Source organism: Strix aluco, chromosome 1 (genome assembly GCF_031877795.1).
Source record: "Strix aluco isolate bStrAlu1 chromosome 1, bStrAlu1.hap1, whole genome shotgun sequence".
NCBI lineage: Eukaryota > Metazoa > Chordata > Aves > Strigiformes > Strigidae > Strix > Strix aluco.
In genome coordinates, this window is record NC_133931.1 from 82,538,326 (window position 1) to 82,560,287 (window position 21,962).

General features: G+C 40.2%; 1 protein-coding gene across 1 annotated transcript in view; it reads right to left on the reverse strand.

The window, feature by feature from the left end:
* MARCHF11 (membrane associated ring-CH-type finger 11) overlaps positions 1-20,065 on the reverse strand; it is a 32,128-nt gene extending 12,063 nt beyond the window's left edge. The window contains exons 1-2 of the mRNA XM_074848075.1: positions 19,671-20,065; positions 18,341-18,496 (exon numbers count right to left, since the gene is read on the reverse strand). Coding sequence (XP_074704176.1) covers positions 18,341-18,496; positions 19,671-19,979 — 465 coding nt within the window. The 5' untranslated portion in view covers positions 19,980-20,065. The remainder of the gene's footprint in view (positions 1-18,340; positions 18,497-19,670) is intronic.
* Positions 20,066-21,962: the final 1,897 nt, after the last annotated feature.

Consider the following 21,962-nt stretch of genomic DNA (forward strand, 5'->3'; position numbering starts at 1 on the left):
GTAATACTGTAATTTTTCAGATTCATAAAAAATTCTCATTTAAATTTCTATGAAATAGGATTCCATTTCATATTTCTTCCTATCGTATCTGTAGTGTTATGATATACCATGTCCTCTCTGTTGTCCATGAAAAAAATGCACTTTAATATACAATGATGATGAAATCTTCCTTTGAAAATTGTGCCTTCATAAACAAAATATAATTCATGCTTCTGATTTTAATGTAATACTGTCTGTTCCTTGAAACTTCCTACACTTTTACTTCTAGTGACACTTCATTATGTTTGGCTCTTTTAATCTTTTATTTACTGCTGGTCTTCCTTTCATGAATCATTCGGGAGTCTAGTATGTTAATGGTACACTACAGTTCTAATGCTGACCCCAGAAACATTGCTTCCTCTTTTCATCTAAGGGCTCTGTCAAGCAGAAATACTGCATAATTTCTTATTTTTTGAGGTTGAGACTTCCAGAATTTGAAAGAAACATATTGCTTTGATGGACTAATTGTTAAAGAATAAAGTTAATATTGTTATATGAATGTCCTTACTAACATAAAGATGGATATAATATTCAAAGATCTCTCATCTTTGAGATAAATTGATATTAACCTGGCTTTTTTTAATAGCGCCTTGTAAAAGCTCATTGACTATTATAAAATACATGGCAGAAAATTGATCTAAAAAGTACAGACTGAGACTGTGCTTGTACTTAGAATACATTACATGAAAAATGTCTGCAATGAAACTACACGTTTTCCTACATCCTTAATAAAGAACATATGAAATTTCCTTATGGCTCCCCAAACGTGTACCAGCTTCAACCATCCAAGTTTGAAATCCACCAAAATTCCTTAAACCAAAGAGCTGTTGGCGGTTACTCCACTCTGTTGTCTCAGAAACACATCTTATTATGGACACTGTTGACTGAAGCCTCCCATTCCCTCTAGTCAGTCTGGAACCCATATTTTATATAAAAATAACTAAAAATAGCTGGCAGTGACCTATTATAACATGATTAACCTGAAGACATATCAATTATATGACTTCTAAAAAGTTTTTGTTAGATTGCTCTAATTGCTCTGATTGGTAGAATCAGACAGCTCTGACAAGAAGTTCTTTCCTACTGTCATTCATTATGCATAAGAGGGTTTTGCAATCTGTGTGTGTATGAATACAACTCTTACAGAAGCAAAAGAACACAATGATTTAAGTCCAACAATCTATTTTTGAAATGTCTGTTCCTTACTTTATCTTGTTAGTAGCCTAGATGATTAAGTAATTAAGTTTTCTAACATGTTTTGCAGTAAGCACCTCATGATTTAACATGCAGTGATATTGTTAACTTATTGACCAGGATGGATAGAAAATGTATAGTTTTGAGTACACACACATACACACACACACAAACATTTGAAATCCCATTTTTGGCTACAGGCTTCTATTTTTATGTCTTTTTAAAAAAAAAAAAAAAGAATCAATGCCACAAAAATTGCAGCTCACCATTAATGCTTACCTATTTTGATAAATTATTAAGACATAAAGTGCCTGTAGTCATAATGCCCATTATCTTTTCATGTATCAGAGAGCTCATGAATACAGATAGTTTGGCTTGTATGTAATTTCTCAGTCTGCTTGGAAGGCTGACAAATATTTTACTTGGGACATTCTAAAAGCATAACATTTACTGTGGAGGTACTGTCCATTCGTGCTTCACACAAGCAATTTAGTTGATAGTTCCTGGAAGTGTTGGCTTACTGCATGTACACGACTGAGCAGAACATCTACACCTACAGTAGATGCATCTCGGATTTCTGAGTGCCCAGAAGTCTGGACCTCCCGAGCAATGTACAAAATCTTCACATTTTATTACATTCACCTTTCAAAATCTTACTATTTATTAAGCAGAATAGTTTAACATTTTATCTTATAATTTTTTAATTATGATAGAATCAAGATCTGAGACCACAACCAAAGCTGTGGTGAAAACTGTATTAGTCTTACATTACTTTTGCTCTGAGAAATTATTGGTAGTTATCTTCTGCTGCTGGCCAAATAATAAAAGGAACGAGGCAAAACTGCAGGACTGTGTGACCATTTTCACTCTCTTACGAGACAGAAAGGGGGTATTTAGTTTTAATGGTACACGGAGGTGAACTCCCTCTCCACTTTGAGGCATTCAGAGTTTCTGAAAACATCAACTCCTGTTGATTAAAACAAGGATATTAATCCTGTGTGTTAATCTTCCTGTCTATTAAAATAAGGGTTGTAATTTTACCCAGTCTCAAAAGAAAGGCTGGCCCTTTACTAATGATCATATTTGAATCAGGAATCATTTCACAGTATCTAATATAGTATTCTCAACACCTAAAAGCATATGAAACAAAAATATGAAACCTGCTAAATGTCCTATTTGTACCAAGAAGTATTTTTTCTAATTCCTGATTTTCATTACGAATTGCCTGTCAATCCACTAGGATCAAATTCTCACCAAAATATGTACCACAGGGTACTTAAAAATCATGGTGTGTTGTAGAGATGTATCTGTGAGAAATATGTAAGGTTAAAGTGAATTATTCTCTACAAGTCAGCTTGTAACTCATATGAGACTCTAACCAATTAAGTTTAGCTTAGTGGCTTAGTTCATCAGTAGTTTGAACATTCCATGGACACATGTATATTTGGTGAAAGCCAGTGAATGAAAATTAACACTCTGTGTTAATAAATACTATTCCTACTGTAAAGTAGAACAGTTCAATTTCTGCTGCAGCTTTATGGGAAATACTGAGTTTCACTGCAATCTAGATGTACTCTTGATAGCATTATCTGAGAATTAAATATGAATGAATGGAGGAAATTAAAGCCTCCCATGGTTGTTGCATCCTTTGCAACTTAAAGATGATCTGCAAAATTAAACTGAAAACTTAGCTCAAGCATTGACTGTCATGTTATGGATAGGTCCACATTCCTGGAAGAACACTGAGAAAAAAAAAAATACATTGTTCTAATTACTCAGAGGAAGTAAGTCTCAGCAAGATTATAAACTAGTTGTGTGAAGGAGGTATTAACAATTTTCATTCTGTCTAGTCACTTAGGAGGTTTAACCATGCTTTGCTTATACGGTTCTGTACTTCTCTTTGGACCCAAACAGACAGTATCAAAAAGGGTTCTGGAGTTGCTTCTTCCTTCTCTCCTGGGAAAGGAACTGTTTGTAAATTCTAGCTAAAACTGTTGAATATTTTTAACTGATAAAAATGCTGAGCATGAGGCTAAGAATGTGCAGCTCATTATGAGATTAATGCACTCATCAAAGATGTGTAAAAAATTGCTCAGCATGGAGGGACAGAACAAGTCTCTTCCACAAAAATAAATGCCCTGGCCACCTGCCAGTATACAGAGGGATCATCTATTCTTGATCGTTTCTGTTGATGTCTTCTTGTCTCCCTTATTGAAAGTATTCAAGTATTAATTCAATTTCATTTACTGAAACTCACATTTCATCTGCTAGCTGGACTATCTGAAAGTGCTGGCTACTCTTTCTCTTGTCTTTTTGACTCTATGAATAATTAAGTAATTTTTACAACCCATACAAAGAAACACAGAAGGTTTATCTGAGAACTTTCTACACCCTAATGGTTGGTGCACTCCTTTGTGAGGGACCTTGACTCAAACCTCTTGTTCATCCGAGTTAAAGTGAGGTTTTAAACTTCCACCTCTAAAGATATTATTTTAATAACTGAGATTTACATGGTATTCAGGATATTCAATAGTAGAACTCCTTCCAAGTAATTTACTGGCACACTTCCAGTTCCCACACAATACAGAGATGTTCACTGAACCAAACAGAAAGCAAATGAAATTGATTCTTCTCTTCACATCACCTCCATAGGAATGAGTAGGGAGATGATTTCAGTATGGTACAAAGCATCAGGAACCATTTCTGACACTGGCCTATTTCAGTGTGTTCTGGATGCTGAAAAAGAGGCCATGGAAAGGCCTTTCCAGGAAAAGAACCATACAAATGATGTGAAGGTGGAAGAAATGCCATACAATTGGAATTTTAGACTTCAAAGTTTCCAGTTTACTGAACAACTGAAAGAGGACTCTTCTGAAGTATTTAAGTACTGTAAAAGGGGTAGAAAATGCTAAGTGTTACCGTGTTTTTCCAATCCAGGCACAACACAAAATGTTGGTTAGATGATGGAGCCAAAGGATGTAGATTTACAAAAAAAAAATCAATTGGATAAGCACAATTAAGAAGTTGTAAAGCATCGATTACCAACATTTTGTTTAAAGTACACAGCATCTACTGCTTTCCACTACCTGCTTCTAGGCAGTCTATGAATCTAAAGACATGAAATCAAGTAGTGCATCACCATCTATTGTCACTGTATTCCCCTTCATCCTGCAGCAACATTATTCACATCTGATATTTGGGGACTTCACAATAGTTCTGGCACAGAACAACTCTATACCCTTGGTTAGGATCTGAAGAAGTACCTTCACTGCCCAGTCTTCTCCCTGTTGCTATATGGCAATGATGTGTTTCAGCAGTGAAGGGTATGACCTCACCAGAAAACAACTGAGTACAAATATTGGCCTCTGGCTTTTTTGGCCCTGAACAAAAACTGATTCACAGAATGGGATCAGACTTTTCATGTGAAAATCTGGAAGATGCACAACACAAGGGAAGAGACAATCCTGATTTCATGTTCTTCTTTGTAACATGTAAAACAAAGGAAACTTCAGATTTTGAGGGCAACAAGAAGACTAAAGAAACGTATCCTGAGTTCAGAGGTAAGGTTGTTGCCTTGTCTAATCCCCAAGCAACGTTATGTGTATCTTGGGTGAAGGTTAAATGATGATAAGAATACCAAGGTATTATCTACTAGCATGTAGCCATGAAGAAGACAATCCTGGGCTCTGGTTTGTACAAAATCTGGCAGAGCTTGCTCTAAAAGTCAATTAGAATGTAATTTATTAGATTAGCAAATCAATTAGATTGATTCTGTAATCAATTAAGTTAGCAATAAATCTTCACTTGAAGACAATTTAGTCATAATTATAAAATTTTAGACTGTGAAAATGAATACGGTAAATAACATACTGCTTGAAAATTTGGCCTAATGGAAGAATTTGCTTATTTCATTGTTTCCTATATTACATATTATGTATAAAAATTAAAACTTGATATAAACATATGCACAATACATTTATAATTATAAGAATATAATGTATGCTTACAATTATTAATAAACATATTTTCATTATTAAGTTGTTAATTAAAAAATCTAATAAACAAAAATTTTAAAAGTCAGTTGCCTTAGTTTTTTCAGGTACTGCTACATGATCACAGCTACAAGCTAGTAGGTACTGTTGTTTGAATCAGTAATCAAATTTCTTCTGTTTGGGGTAGCCATGGTTTTGACCACCAGTTACTTATAAGACTCCATTTTTAAGACATGAAAATGTATAAGACGTAGTGCTTAATTACAGAAAGTGGCAATTGAGATACTAAGTATCGTCAAATATGATAGCTCTATCTGTAAAAAAACAAAAATAGTTGCCTTTAGAGTGTACCCTATACCAGAAATTCTGTATTTCTCTCTAACCATATCATGAATAAGTCTGAAATCCCTTGGAGTAATTACATTGAATTGCACAATGTAACTGATTCTTTTGAACGCTGAAAATACCCAGCTTTCTGACTTGTTATATTGTGTATCAGCATTCATAGTACTGCAAGAAGCAATGGTTATAATATCAAAAATTGTAATATCCATTCACATCATTGTGTTTTGAAAATCCCTAAACTATAAATTGTTCTTGGCTTAATGGTGCTTTTATGCCTTACACATAACCCATGTACCCTCTCTTGCTGTACAAATACAGACATAAAAATTAAAATACCCTCTTTCTCTCAAATGTAAGAAGCACCTAAGAGAATGAAAGGTAAGTACATGCTGTCTATACGGAAAACACGTTTATGGAAGAACCACTTACTCTTCTGCAAACTGTCGCTTTTCAAGTTTATGTCTATAAACACAGTCACATTTTGTTGTCCCTAGACAAGAGTCCCCTCTTTACATCCACTTAATTATGTATGATGGAGGTATTGGTCTTCTTTTCAGAACAGCAGCTCTCAGATTGCTCTGTCCTGCAGTCAGCACTGTTTCTGGATTCCTTAGTAATATTAACAATAACACTTGAGCTCTGATGAAACTAGTTTAGGGCACTCTTTAGGTATCATCCTATAGGATATACGTACTGAAACAACTTGTTACCACTTGGAAAATGTTTTGCACATAGACTGCTGCTCTTTTTGACCTCTCTAGAATGGATAGAAACAGGCAAGTAGATATTCAAATGACCCTGATTCTGCCATTGTAGTAAGACAAAAAATTCTTGATATCCAAAGTTTGTGAGCAACTCATCCTTACAAAGACGATGCCTAATGAAAAAAGCAGGGAAGGTTTGTCCATCTCAGATGGAATGCTCACTCACTCACTGGACTCTGAGAAACATCAAAGACTGCAAGCTGAGAAAACATAGAGCATCTAAGACCGGTGACTGCAGACAGAGCTAATGGAACGTGTCTCAGCACTGTGAAATAGCTAGTATAAGATCTCATGGCTCAAAGCACACAAAGAGATAACTGGCTCAGACATCTGGTAAGGGGAGGACCTAATACTCTTCAGGTAGGTTTGCCAAGTCAGACCCGGCTGATGTTAGTAACTTATCCAGCATCCAACTCTGAAGTAGAAACTATGGCTCAATACCCTAAAAAACTATGAAAAAAAAAAAAAAATCAGCAAAATGGCCAGTATTCTGACACTGACACCACACAGCTTTTGCTATGCTGTAGTGAAGAGAAACATTTCTGGTCTATCGGCCTTAACTTATAGAGGATTCTAAGGGAGAAGAGAGATCAAAGAAAGGAATGCATCATTTCTCCAGTCAGGGGACTGGGAACGAGTGGGCAGCCTCAGTGCTAAAGGAGAAATTTCTGTGGTTTTTTGTGACTATGAAAACAAGATTCAGCAATTTTCCAACAGAACAGCTTTTAGAATGTCACTCTTGAATGCCTGCTCATGGTCTACCAAAGTAAAGCAGCTCAGGCTCTCAGTCAACACGTTAACTGAGTCCAGTGGTGGAATTCTCCAGCAGACAGGTAAGCAGCTGCTACTTTGGACCCACAACACCCTGCAGAGATGCTGAGTGCCACAGACAGACTGAGCAGTAGGATCGCAGCCTTCCAGCACATACAGAAATTTTTCAGAAAGTGCTTTGCTTTATTAATGAAAATAAACACAAGAGATGTAAATTAATCATCCCTTTAGAGCAATGCAAATTCCCACATGAATTTCAGTTTGTAAATAAAATTATTTAACTTTTTAAAGTAATTTTCTTTTTCATATCATAAAACGTATTCTAAAAAACCCTGTTCCCCCTTAAGGGGGCCTGCAGGAAACACGGGGAGGGACTCTTTATCAGGGAGTGTAGTGATAGGACGAGAGGTAACAGTTTTAAACTGAAAGAGGGTCGATTTAGATTAGATATAAGGAAGAAATTCTTTCCTGTGAGGGTGGTGAGACCTTGGTTGCCCAGGGAGGTTGTGGATGCCCCCTCCTTGGAAGTGTTCAAGGCCAGGTTGGATGAGGCTTTGAGCAACCTGATCCAGTGGAAGGTGTCCCTGCCCATGGCAAGGGGGTTGGAACTAGATAATCTTTAAGATCCCTTCCAACACAAACCATTTTATGATTCTGTGATTCTATGATTCCCCTAAAGTGACTGGAATTAGGCCTTGATTACCAGAAGAAAAAAAAATACAGTGTAAGTCCTGCTGAAGCAGGTCTTTATCCCAAGAATCTTCCTGGTTTCTGTCACAATACAGGGAAAGGAGTAGTCAGTATAGTTACTGAGGGGAGTAGAAAAAGTAGTCACAGATTCAATGTCATAACCAAAGGTCACATCCTTAGGAATTCATATGTCAGAGGAAACAATGGTTCGATACTCAGATAACCTGGCTAATTTATCAGCAAAGTTAGAGAAAGATGAAAAAGATGGAGAAAGTGATACTGGGACAAAGACACAGCTTTTTAGTCACACTTCAGATATGCTAATTCAGGGTCAGAACACTGTGGAAATGCTAGGTGATTTTTAAGTAAACAGACTTAAAGTCTGTACCTCTCAACACAAACAAGGAAGAAAGGAACCTTTAGGAGGTTATCATGAGGGCCTGATGCATGAGAGTTGTACAGTGAAGACAAAGATTCACTTGTGTCACATGATAAACACCATGACATTTGAGAGTAACTTTAAACTACTGAAACTACTCTCTCTTCTAAAACAGTCTAGACTAGAAGACTGAAGTCCTTAGATCTCATAGGTCCTAATTGCTGTGGCTAGGTTCACAGCAATTATATCAGTAAGATCTACAAAAGCATGAGGGAAAGAACCAGAGGAAAGATAAGTTCCTAAAATCCCCACAGCCATAAACTCTTCCCAGTGAGTGCACAGCAGATTTTCCATATTCAAGTATGTGGTAACCATATCAACTCTCAGCAGAGAAACTCTGAAGTAGACACATTTCCCTAGAATAACCAACAGTTTCACATGTTTTCTAGGTCTTTTTCCCAAGGCTATAGGAAGGAGAAGAAAGGATGAAGCAGAGGATTTTGAAATCCCCAAGATTCATTTGGTGGTCCCTCTCCTTATACTGAGTAGTAGATGATATGAAGATCTTTCCCTTAAGTTTGACAGATATCAGAAGGCATCAGTAATTAATCAAATTTCTATTTGGTGCAAGCATGCAGAAAGGAATGAGATGATATGTAATACTCTCTAAATGCTTGAGGAGAAAGTGACCCTCTTTATTAAGTCTCAGGAGGATTTTAAGTCATCACTGTACATTTAAATACAGGCAAAGTGTCCTTTTTGGAAGGTGACATTGAATGGAGATTCCGATGATTCTTGTGGTCACTAAAGAAGGAGGTTATGTGGAGGACAGTGTTGCAAGTGCAGGAAAAGGCTGCAAGTGTGAGACTCCTGTATTCTATCTGTGTTATTCTGTTGTGAACCAGTGAGCTCACATCAGCTGTTACGCCGATTCCTTCAAGTAAAATATGTCATATTGCCTTCCTCCTGTGAAATAGCAGTCCTGAAATTGAGATACAGAATTTAGTCATCCAAGGAGGAACACAATGTGCTGTCAGTAACCACAAGTTATAGTAGATTGTAAATTGCAGATTGCTCAGATAATAGCATGACAGATGCATAAAGCATTCCATTAAGAAGTAGACTCTGTCTGTCTGTTCTTGCCCGGTAAGCAGAGGGAGCTTCCCCAGCGAGAAGAGAAAGCATATGGATGTCTACTCTTATTTTCTCCAGATACAGTTTTCTGGATGCAAATTTTGTGGAATTTGCCTTTTTCAAGATCCTTGTAGTGCTTGGAATAATCTTGTCCCAGTGTTAGCAGAGTAGCTAAATACACATGATGCTAGCAAGTATTTCATCTCGATGGTAAGGTCCATGACTTTCTGAAACTACTAAGGAATTATTTTTGATTGTATCTGTTCTTTGGGCATAAAAGACAAGAAAAATGAGCCTTAGCTCAGTAAATAGCCTCTGTCCAATAATATGGTTTGTTTGGGCATCAGTATGGTATATTCCTGTACTGGGAATATGCTTGTCACAGAAATGGCGAAGTTTCATACTGCCCTGGAGGGAAGACACTGCCAGAAAAATATGCAGAAATATGGGAGAGGGGGGGAATAATAAGGGGAAAGGAAACAGCATGTAGCTAAAACTATTCATTCTCCATCAGCTTCACTGAAATGAAAATAAAAGTAGCAGGAAAAAGAAATATAGAAATAAAGAAAATAAAAAGGAAAGACAAAATAAATTGAAACAAAAAGCAAAGAACCCTATGGGAAAAGAGTCATGCAGGCAAAACTCACAATGAGGGTGCTCTGACTAAGACAAGTACTTCAAAAGAACTGAGGTCAAATTGTTCTTTCATTGTTGCACTGCTAGCATGAAAGGAGGCACGGGCTGTCCTCTGCACACTGCTGAAGCAGTATGAAAGTGTCTTCATTCTGAATACCAAACATCCAATTTGAATCTACGCATGGGACAAAAATTTTAAAAAATCTAAGTACAATAGGTGCAAAAGCTGCCTCCCTGGTTGAAAAATTTAATAAAGAAGTAAGTTAGCATGACTGCCAGTCATTTGGATGAAGCACTGAGGACTTCAGTGCAAACTGACCAACATTCAAAACCAAGAAGCATTAAAAGGAAGTTTCAAAATTAATTTAATAAAACTTTCTTTGACAAATTTCAGTTGTGGAAAAAAACTACAGTTGCATTTCACAGTTGACATAGCATGACTGGTAGAAAAGTCAGGAAGTTATGGTGCTCAGGGCAGGCTATTCACATTGCCAAATAAGCATGAGCTAAGGAATAGAAAAGAGGTATAAGAGCAGTACATTATCATTTATAAACAAGTTTTCATATTAAGAAATAGAAGAAGCATGCTGAAACAACCAGTCTTGATTACAATATTTTTCACTAATGTCTGTTGATAGGAATTAAAGACCTGAATAATCAGGATTTTGGACATAAAAGGACAAAAATTTGTTTCATCATTAAATAAATTTCATTAATATTAGGCTACAAGATCAAGCTATTAGGCAAATATCCAATCAAACAGACAAAAAACTTACAAAAACCAGTAACTCAAAGGTTCCTGAATGCAGGTCCCACACCACATCTTAAGCCTTTCTTTGTCACTGAGATATCCTAAGCATTTAAAATGGCAGTATATGTAGCAATCCTGATTCCCATTCACACTACCCTTTACTTCTGGATGTATTTTTCTAATGGAATCTGTTGTAAATATGTATTTTATGCTTATAATTCCAGTAATAACTGTTATTCAAGGTATTTCCTCTGAAAAACAACCCAGCACCATGTCTTATGATAGTCATTTTACCCCATGAAAATCTTAGGCTCAGCAGAATCCACCTTTTTGCCTTGAAGTAGTTAACCCACTATTTAATACACCAAGATAATGACACTCTTTAAATATATATCTATGTATCTTACCACTAGATCAGGATGTCACTTGGAATTAAAACTTTATTTCTAAGTACAGTTCACAGTCTACATTGCACTGTTGTTTCACACCATTCAAGCTGTCAGAATGCCTTGAGCACAGTTTACGGATTTCACAAAATAATACAAGAAAACAATTGCTTTTTTAATAAGCTACAGGGAAAAAAAAAAAAAGTGACATATGAGGGGCACACACCCACGTACCATTAATGCTATTCTTTTTTTAAAACATGCCCTCTATTTTGTGTAGGTTCTTGATTACCTTAGTATACACTTCAGAAGTCCAACGGAACTGCCTAAGTAAACACAACTAGTTTAAAATCACTCTCCATGTTAGTACAAAATTGTTCTCTATGCTATAATTACCATTTCTTTGCCTAATCTATTTTTTACTGATAATCCTCTGTCTTAAATAGACAGATGTGAGCACCAGAGTGGCTTGTCTATCTCCCTGCTTGCTGTAGCTGATGCTCTGACAAGAATAACAGATTTTCTGAGTTCTATCAGTTGAGATGCCAATTTTGACCAAATGTTCCATCTAGCAAAGCATTAACACACAGAGGATCAGGAAAGCAGATCTCAGGTGTTTGCTGGTGCCACTCCAACAACTATTGTAGCAAGATCCCAAATATTAACTATACCTTCTAAATCACTACTTCAATCTTGTTCCATTCCAACCAGCCAGAAAGCATAATTTTTGCCATACAATGTTAAAATCCCAACTAGACTAGGAATATCCAAGTTTCTAAACTGAATCACAGGTTTCAAATGGTTGGTTTCCAAGTTTTGGCCATTCTGACCTAAATCTTCATCCCCACTTCCTGACTCTCAGTTCTTTCATAGGACTCTCTAAAACAAAATCAATCTCCTTCCCCTCTTTCAAGCTTCTATTTTCTGTGCACTTAACCCCGTTCTACTTCATCCTTTCAATTCTTGACTCTCTTTATAATGTCCCATGTTCCTTCCTGATAACTTCAGCTCCCATGTTGATGACTGCCCTGACCTCATCTCTCCTCATTGGACTTACAAATATGTTCCAGTGGTCATAGTCAACAGCCATTCATTGCTTTGATTAGCTCTTCATCTAGGTCTGCATCTCATCTTTAGTTACTAGTTCTTTATCCCTACCCAACTATCACTGTGATATCACTGTGATAGAATCAGTTCATTTGTTCACATATTATTCTTCATTATTTCATGACTTTCAGATCATTGGTACTGATGATTCTTCCATCCCTTGTTCCCTCTTACTTGTCGTTAGTTACCAATTCTCTCCATCCTTCTAAAGCTTCTACAGTTCTGTTCCTCCTTCCCACTGTAATGTCCATCTTTCACTCCTTCAGCTCTGTATGCCAACAGACACAATACTTTGCTTGTAGGATGACAGCAGTGCACCAGTGGCCTGCTCACTTGCTCCATGACAAATTTGTTCTCTCATGTGAATGGCTAACCAAATGTATTTCTCAAGCTTAACTGAGTTTTGTCTCCACACCTTTTTGCTGCCCTTCTTTTCCAACTCTACTCCTTCTAACTCTGAGTCTCTCTGTGCATTGATTACAAGAAAACAAAAACATAATACAACATGAAATTCATTATCCCTTTAGCAATTTCCCTGTGACACCTTCTGTTTTTGCATTTCTGTCCTTTCCATCAGGGCAAAATTTTTACTGTCCTCTCTTCTTCTATAATCTCTCTACTTTGCCCCAGTGACATATTTTTGTCTTTCCTGATCCACTCATTTACCCCAACTCTCTTTTTCAGTCTCTCATTTACCTTCAGATATTTCCCACAGAAAGTACACAGGAAATATATTTTGCCTTTCCCACCACAAAAAAAATTCCACAACTTTGACACCACTGACCTCTCCGACGGCCCTGCTACCCTTTTGTTTCTAAACTCAGTAAGCATGGTACTTAGACCTGATTGTAACCACCAGCATCTACCCAGGACATGTCACTGAAATGACTCAGAGTGTATCAAATCAAAAGGTCTATCCAGTCTAGTAACTTCTTCCTAGAAGTATCCAAAAGTAGATGCTTAGGAAAAGAGTGTGAGAAGTATAATTAATATATCTATGGTGATGACTGGTAGATCTACTTTTCTGTTTCAAACTTCTCTTGCCTGTGAAAACTAAAATAATTGTCTGTTTCTAACACCTTTTGTACAGATCTTACCATACATTTAAGTTCATAAAAATCTCTAGGATTTTCATGTCCCAGCCTTCCTCAAACAGTATGGATTTCTCCTCCAATCCATGATTCTGTTCTGTAACCCAGGAATTATCTTAAATTTAAATATCTATTTGGATCTTCCTGTTCATAATATTTCTAAAACTTACAGGGGCTTTCTATGTAGCATGCCTAAGACTATTCATATATAAAAAATTAATTTCTCATCATCACTTTCATCTTATGTCTCAATTACTGTAACACGGCTTTTAAGCTCATGACAAATGTAATTTTCTCAGCAACCACAAGACTGCTTCAAATAGGGTTTTTAGTGCACTACTTTGACCATGCCCTTCTTTCTCCACTATGATGATTCCTCTCTTCCCCATCACATCAAATAAAAAAGACTTGACTTGATTTTTTAAGTCCTTCGAGGCTTTTACTGACATATTAATTACCTTCTAATGACTACTCTCACATCAAATCTCATTTCCTGTTCACAATACCTATCTCAGCCAAGTATTTTATTTTCTAACAGGCCTTCTGTACTGCTTTCACATTCAAAGGGTGCCTGCAAAGCTTCATTATTTTCTTTTCAAGAGGCATCCTAAAACTCATCACATTTCTGCTGCCAAAACCTCAATGATAGTTAAAAATGTTTAGTGTACAGAGATTACTGGTTTTATATATCCCCATAAACTAGTCCCTTAGCTCTTGTTCAAACTTCTTTGTAAATTGTCCAAGACTGGGACAATCTTTTTTGTTCTTTGTGTGCACTGGCATACTGAATAGCACAGTGTATCTTCCTGGATCTTCATTACAGACAACATAACAGCAGCAACATTAGTAGATTGTTGTTAGTACATAGTGTAGTTTAAGAAACACAACTGGAGATTTGAGTCTTCTCCCTTTCCCCTTCTTAGTTATGCCTACAAAAAGTAAATGCTTTCATCCAGCTGTGCATAGTCATTAGGAATAACTTTTACTAAACATTTACTACACATTTTTTCTGGACACTGGCCTCCATATTGAATTATCTGAAGAACTTGACTTTTGCACCTGATATAACATGCATATATGTACATGCAGGCTGCTATGGAGTCTTGCTCATGCTTATCTAACTGATGCCAGTGAGATTACTCAAATGAGTGAGAACTACTCACATTAACAAGACTTGAAAAATTGAACCTGTAATTCACAAAAACTATTGAACATAGTAATTTTTATGCTGAATTTCTCAAATGCTAATAATCACAATTTGGGCCACTGAAAACCACTGAACTCATGAGCCACATTCCACCTCCAGTAACTACATACTTGCTGGTTTTTTTTAATAACTGTTTTGTGATTTTCCTGATGTCAGAAAAGGTGTTGAATTACCATGCAACTAACTTCTAAATTAGCACACCGATCTACTGCATCACTTTTGGAATAGGTCCAGTTCACCTGGGGTAACAGAATATAATGTTTTAATGAACAGAAGCACAAGATACATCAAACATCTAATGTAATGCTATTTTATGACAGACTACAGTAACAGTCTAGAAAAGGCTATTCTCTAAATATCTTTACTGCTCACTTTTATAGAAATGATGGGGTTTAGCACCAAAGTATATTTTTTCAACCTTTGCATGACTACATTTCACTTTTAAACATTATTTCTGAATCTTACAAGAGAACTGACATACTTTAATATACATTCATGCTTAACTGCATGTCTAGTGAACTAATTTGCTAACAGCTTAATAATTAAATAGCACCAATAAAAAACAAAGCAATCTGTTTATGTTTCCTTTAGAAAGGAAATATGTAAAAATTATAAAGCTTAGCAAACCAATATAAAAAATATTTCTGTTTGTCTTTTCTTTCTCTTTGTTAATCTAAAATGTAATTCTAGGTGGGTGTAATTTCCAAGTCAGACATTTCAAGTTTCTCTCTCCTTTTTAAGTTGTTTCAAAAACCTTCCAAAACTCCCTGCCCAAAGCAATATTTGCTCCATCTCCCCTCATTATAGTTTGAGGGTTTTCTTGTTATTAACATAATCTTGCCTATTATTGGATCAAATTCCACCCCACTGTAAGGAGCAAGTCCAGGAACGTGAACATGTGCTTTTATTAATGGACTAGTGTAAGTTTAAATATGTCTTTCTGATATGATCTGGAGAAGGATGCTGAAAAAAATCCAAATTTGCATTTCTCTGTGAAACGCCATACCAAACGTCATCAATTTGTGCACTCGTCTTCCACTATTAGTCCACAGGTTAATTTGTTACTTTTTATGTTTTAAGATCTATTCCTATATTAAGTCTATGTGTTTCCAGGATTGGGTTCTTAAAAGTAAATTAAGAAGTAGTTGCTGAAATATACAAAGTGACACTGGAAAAATTTCTATTGGAATAGTCACTTACCATAGTAAATTTTGTTCCTTGAATGTACTGCCTCCAAAGAGGCCCCCCTTTGGGATTACTTTCCCTGCCATGAAGCAACAGAAACCATAGAAAATGTTAGATATTAAATGGAATATTCACATCTATTCCAATGTTCTGGAAGAAAACAGAAAGATCTCCTACTTCTTAACTCCCTACACACTGTCACATACCATAAATACACGAGGTAAAAGTAAACCTGAGGAGCTGGTGCAAATCTGCATAGACAGTTCACTTCAGAAAAAGTCATTTTGGTAAATAGCATCCTTTTTCTCTCTTATGACACTGCCTACAGAGATCTAGTAAGTAAAAGACTAGTAGAGACAACTCTGAGAACATGGACTGAGGCAGACTACTAGTTGTAGAGAGAGCGAACTACTCCTGTCCAGATATTGTATCTAATGTAGTGCAAGAAGTCTTGCTTTCTTGGGAACTTTTAAGTACATTAGCTACCTCAGTGAAGATGTTGTAAACTACTTTTATATTGAAACAGTTTAGCCCTCAGCTTTTTACCCAACCTGACCAAAAAGTTACCTTAAAAAAGGCTTTTGTGTAGTCAAGCAAATGATTCAGAACCTGTCCAAAAGCTTAAACCAAGACTGCTGTTAAAAATGGCCAATACTATTAGACTCAAGAATATGGGAGAGGAGTGAGGGCATTTTAAGACTGATTGCCCTTATAAAAATACACAGATGACTGCAGTTTTAGGACTTCCTTTTAGATTCTGTAACTACAGAGGAGTATTCATTGTAGAAAAATGAGAAGGTACTACTGCGTCCCTTCAAAGAGATGCGTGATCTTTTGGGGGTCAGGAGTTTGACCCTAGCAATGTATGCTTAACTTGCTATTTGAGTGTGCAACTCCATGAAATCTTTTTGTATGCTATTTTGTTGAGAATAAAAAAGGATAGACTTAAATAATTTACATTAAAAATGAAAGATTTGGTTAAGAATAAATCAAGTATTTTTTAAGCTCCCAGGAGAAACGTGAATCTAGTTGTGTCCTCCCCCCAAAAAAGTACCGTAACTCATGAAGAGAATGGCATTTAACTTTTGGCTCTTCAGTTTCTTTCTACTTCACTTGTAGTTTGGCCAAACATTGTTCTCTGCTGTGTCACCTACTGACACGTACTTTCATCTTTGCTTCTGTTTTCCACATACTGACCAGATAGGTGTCTGACAACATTTCAGGTGTCCTTTATATCCTACTTGGCCTCCAGCTGCAGTTCCAGAGTCTCTCATAAGTTGTGACGTATCTGCTATCCTATGTAGATATTTTAGCTACCTTGGGACATCTCAACTATTACTAGATTTCTCTTTGCAGGCAACTGTGTCATGTCCTTGCTGTCAAACAACTATTTTCAGAGACTATCACTGCAAACTGTTGATAATATAACCTTTGCTAGGAAAAGGATGAGATTGCTGTGGATATATGGGAAATAAAGATTTTTGAAAGGTTAAAAAAAGCCAAAAGAATCAAACAGAATGCCATGACAAATCACCAGAGAAAGTCTATGTAGAAACAGAATCAACCACCTTCATTTTCTGGAGCGTTTTCCAAATCCATTACTTTTTTACATCATAAAGGTTCTATCCAGGAAAACTCACCAAAGTTTCCTTTATGGATTCAGAAAGAAAAAACTTGAAGTCATAACTGGCTCTGAAAGTACTTACACTTAATCTGAACAACTGTAAGCAAATACTCCAGATATCCTACATCCAAGGAATGCTTATCACGCTCACACAACTGCCATTACCATCCAAGCATGTCTTTTCTATAAAACTCCAATCAAGCTCAAGTGCAGAAAAATGACCCGAGTGCTCTGGCCTTCAAGAGCTCCATCATCTCTGAGCTCATAGGATCAAGACTAAAAAAAGATACAATTATCTTACTAAATGCGTTCCTCAGATGTTATGAAATACAATTTCCAGGATGGTATTTTAAGCCTCTAAAGAATTCTGATATGCAAAGTGGTATTAAGGCTTCCCTAACAGATCTGCTGAAGCTTTGAGTTTCCCCTCCCCTCTCCCTGAACATGCTACCACTACAATATTCCAGCTGCATATTGTGATGCTGTTAAAGGGAGCTGTGAAAAATGTTACTGCACCTTTCAGCTTCTGAAACAACTATTGGTGGACAAAACTCAAAGAGTGTTCTGCTACTCCGGATTGTGCCAAGACTGAAAAGTCACCTCCTTTTACTTTTTTACAGTCAACAGTAGTTTTCTTTGCCACTCTCTTTCGGACCCAAAGCTTGAAGAATGAATGAAAACAACCTTTGACTGAGTCTTTAACAAACTATAAAGACAGGTTTAACGTTTAGAAAGTGAATCAGGGAGATCCAACTTGTTCTGTCATGTCTCAGTATGATTTATCTAATTACAGAATTTAACAACCTCTGAAGACCGTTTCTATGGCAAGCCAAAAGCTAGAAGAACATAACAGAATCAAATGACTGCACATTTTAATATGTAACTGGTCTTAAAAACTTAACTTCAAGTGGGTGCAATTGCTAACTGGTGAAGCACACAGGCTCTTCAGCTGTATTTTCCAAAAACCTTGAAATAAACATAAGAATCATTTTGTTTTTAAAAATGACTGGAAAGACATATTTCTAAAAACAAACAAACAAATTACCTGGCAAGGCCTTTTCATTTTAATTGCTATAACATGGTATCTGTAACAGCAGAGTTCACAGGTCCATGACCCTCTTTCACTTATCCACTTTAAGAGGCAAAGCTGATGTGTGTACCGTACAGACCCATCGCAGCGGCAAGGATTTAACAATTCACCCTGAAAAGGCAACACAGAAACATTAATTTTAAAGGAATATCTATGTGCACGGATACTTAATAACAAAATATTTACAGGTCTGTAACAATGAACTGGTCTCAATTTCAATATGTGAAAAAGCATGTATTTTTGGATATAAAAATACCCCAAAATTAAACTGTCTTAAAGACATCTAGGTGCTTCTAATGAGACAAAGCCAGACAACTGTCTACACATGTACACATACATCTGTGAAACAAGTGAAAGATTACCATGCATCTAACAGTAGCATTAGCCCTTTCAAACACCTCAAATGGTACCAAAAGTGGCTAGATGCATTTCTCCTACAGTTTTTTGCAGTCATCACTAGGAAAAGAAACAGGTGATGTCACAGAGAACCGTGCTCTTAGAGCACAGCTAACCAGCTGTCAGGCAGGACCTCAAATAATGTAACCAAACACTTTCCCCAGTAGTTGGCATATTTCTATATTCTATATTATATAAATCAGCTATTCTCTTCTTTCCTTGAGATGATTTTTTTCTAGCCAAGCTATAAACAAGCCAAGCTACAGAATGCTAGTTATGGATCCACTGCTGATACCGTGTCCAGCAATGTAACGACAGAGAAGATACTCGGAGGTCTTCTCAACATGACCTGTAAGCCAACGCTCTCATTTTAAAGTCTAATAGAAACCTGAGAAATTCCTATCGTTTAAAGTCCCTGAGGGGAGAGCCGGCGAGCGTGACGGCAAGAAGATGCACAGCGTGCACGCCAGCCATAGCCAACCTCTGAATTCTCCGAGTGCTCCGCGCCGGCTCGGAACTGCCCCGACCGTTTGTCACCGCCGCCTCGCCGAGCAGCCGCGGCTCGCTCTTCCCACTGAGCCGCCGACACCGCAGAGGGCGATGCCGGCCGGGGCGCCGGCCGCCGCTCACAGCGGGCAGGGCTGCGGGGGGCGCCGGGCCTCCCCCGGCAGCGGCCACCGGCGCTCCTCGGCCGCTTTCCCGCGCCGCGGCCGGGCAGCCGGGGCCGGGCGGGCGGCGCCGAGCCCTGTCCCTGGTGCTGATCGGCCCGCCCGGCACCGCCGCCCCGGGAGCGGGGCGGGAGGGGCGCAGGGAGGGACGGAGGGAGAGGGGTCGGTCCGTCCGCGCCGAGCGCGGGGCAGCCGCCCGCCCGCCGCCCCGCTCTCCTCACCTGCTCGGGGCCCTGGAAGCAGATCTTGCAGATGGGGCCGGCCCCGCCGGGGTGGCTGCCGCTGCCGCTCTCGCTGCTGCACACCGAGCGGGTCTCGGGCTTGTCGCCGGCGGCGGCCCCCGCCTCGGCGCCGCCGCTCTCCGAGCCGCCGCTCCGGCCCGAGCCGGCGCTGGGGCCGCCGCTCTCGCCCTCCTCTGGGGGGTCCCCGCTCGCCTCCCGCCCCGCTCCGGCCGGCAGCTCCAGCGGGGCGGCGGGGTCTGGCGGCGGGTTCCCGGCAGGGAGGACGACGCTCCCCCCGGCGCAGCTCATGCCCGCGCCGGCCCGGGGGCACCCGCTCGCCCGGGGCGGGGACGGCCCGTAGGGACGGACGGACGGACGGACGGGCAGGCGGTGGAGGGCGGGGAGCGGCGAGAGCGCCCTTCTGGCTGCCGGCGGCCGGGAAGGTGACCCGGTGCGGCCGCCTCCCTCCGCCGCGCTCCGCCAGCCGGGTCCGCAGCCGCGCCGGCGGCGTGTGCGTGTGAGGGAGCGGGAGTGCGGGCGGGCGAGCGCGTGTGCGTGTGCGCGGGGGCGGGGGCGCGGGGGGGGTGGGGGCAGGCCCGGCACGCGCCGGGTCGAGGCCAGCCGCCCACGCCCCGGGAGAGCGCGAGCGAGGGACCGTTACTCGGCGCGATCCGCGGTGCGGGGAGGGGAGGGGAGCGGAGGGGGGGGCGGGGCGGGTGCCGCGAACGAGTCAGTCACCGTAACCGCCGCCGGCCCGCGGCCGCCGAGGCGCCTTCCCCGCCTTCCTCCCCCACCGGCGCGGGCAGCCCCGCTCCGGGCCGGCGGGGAAACCGCCACCCTCGCCGGCACCCCGGCGCCTGCCCGGCCGGGCGAAAGCCCCTTCCCCCTCCGCCGGACGCCAGAGCCGCGCCTGCCCTCCCGCCAGCCCCCTGCGTCCCTCCCCTCAGCGCCGGCCTCTCCCCCGACCCCGACCGCGGCCTCCCCGGGCCCCGCCGCCGCGGCACCCCTCGCCCTCACGGGGACGGCTTCGCCTTGCGCCCTGCCCTGCCCTTCGTGGCCACCCCTCTGGCCCCGGGTCAGGCCCCGACCATGAGCAGTGGCGGGTTGTTTTCCTCTCCCCGGCCCCTGCACAAACCCAGATCCCACTGCCGGTCGCGGCACCCCAGCCCTCACAGGGCTCCTCAACCCTGGCACCCCAGTGGAGGACCCAACCCTTTAAGGGACACTTGCAGATCTTCTTACTTTATTGGGTTTTTCATTGCAGGAGATTGCACTTGTAAAAGCTCAACAGAACGAATATTCAACAGTTGTTCTTTGGGTGCAAAACAGCAGTCCTCCTAGACTTCTGTGGCTGGCTTTTTTTTTTTCCCCAAATCCATTACATCACCTCATTTTCAAAATTAAATCTGCTAAGAGCATCATGATCAAATATCTTCTAAAAAAAAAAACCCACAGTGGTTAGAAATTCTTTAAAGTTTGGCTGGGGCTGCTAAAGGAAAGTATGTGTGAATTTCAGCATCGAGTATAACACCAGTGCACATTTCATCTCGTGAAAACGACAGCAACTGTCTGCACAGGGAAAGAGAAAGAAAAAAAAACTCAAAAAACAATTGTGAGGCCATATGCTCTTCCATAGCCACATTTAAATTCAAAGTGTGATGAAATCACCCGTCGTCTTCATTGGCTGCCTCATATGTAGTCAGTCTCAAGATGAGGGTGTACCTGGATGAGCTCAGCCACTGCCTTCACCGGCCGTGTTTTGATAGTAGTGGCTTTCCTGGTGGGGACATTTTATTAGAAGGCCGAAGAAGCACACAGAACCAAACCAGGACTCCTCGGCCCCTGGTCAGGCGGCTGTCAAGCTGTCTGGAGAGGCTCGCTGAGTATACACCAAACACCTGGTCCAACCTTTCGGCCTGGCTGGAGACCAGCTCAGGCAATCTGCTCTCTGCAAAAAAGCAGCAGCCCCAGACTGCAGGTGAGCGACATTCGAGCTAACTAGGGCAGGTGCAGTTAAAGCTCTTTTGGTCCTCCTACAGTCTGCATCCATTACAGAGGCCATGTGGTAGATACATTCAGGACAAAGAACACTACTGCTGTTTACAGCATTGCTCTAAACAAGTGCATATTTGGAGGTTGTCTTCCTATAGTGGACTAAGAGCTATCATTATGCCTTTTCTCTTCATCCACTAGTGCCCATTCTCATAAAAATCTTTGTTCTGCATTAGCTAAGCCAGTGCTGGTCATTTAGCTTGGCTTTAGGACAAGAGGCTCCAACCCTAAAATTACTTT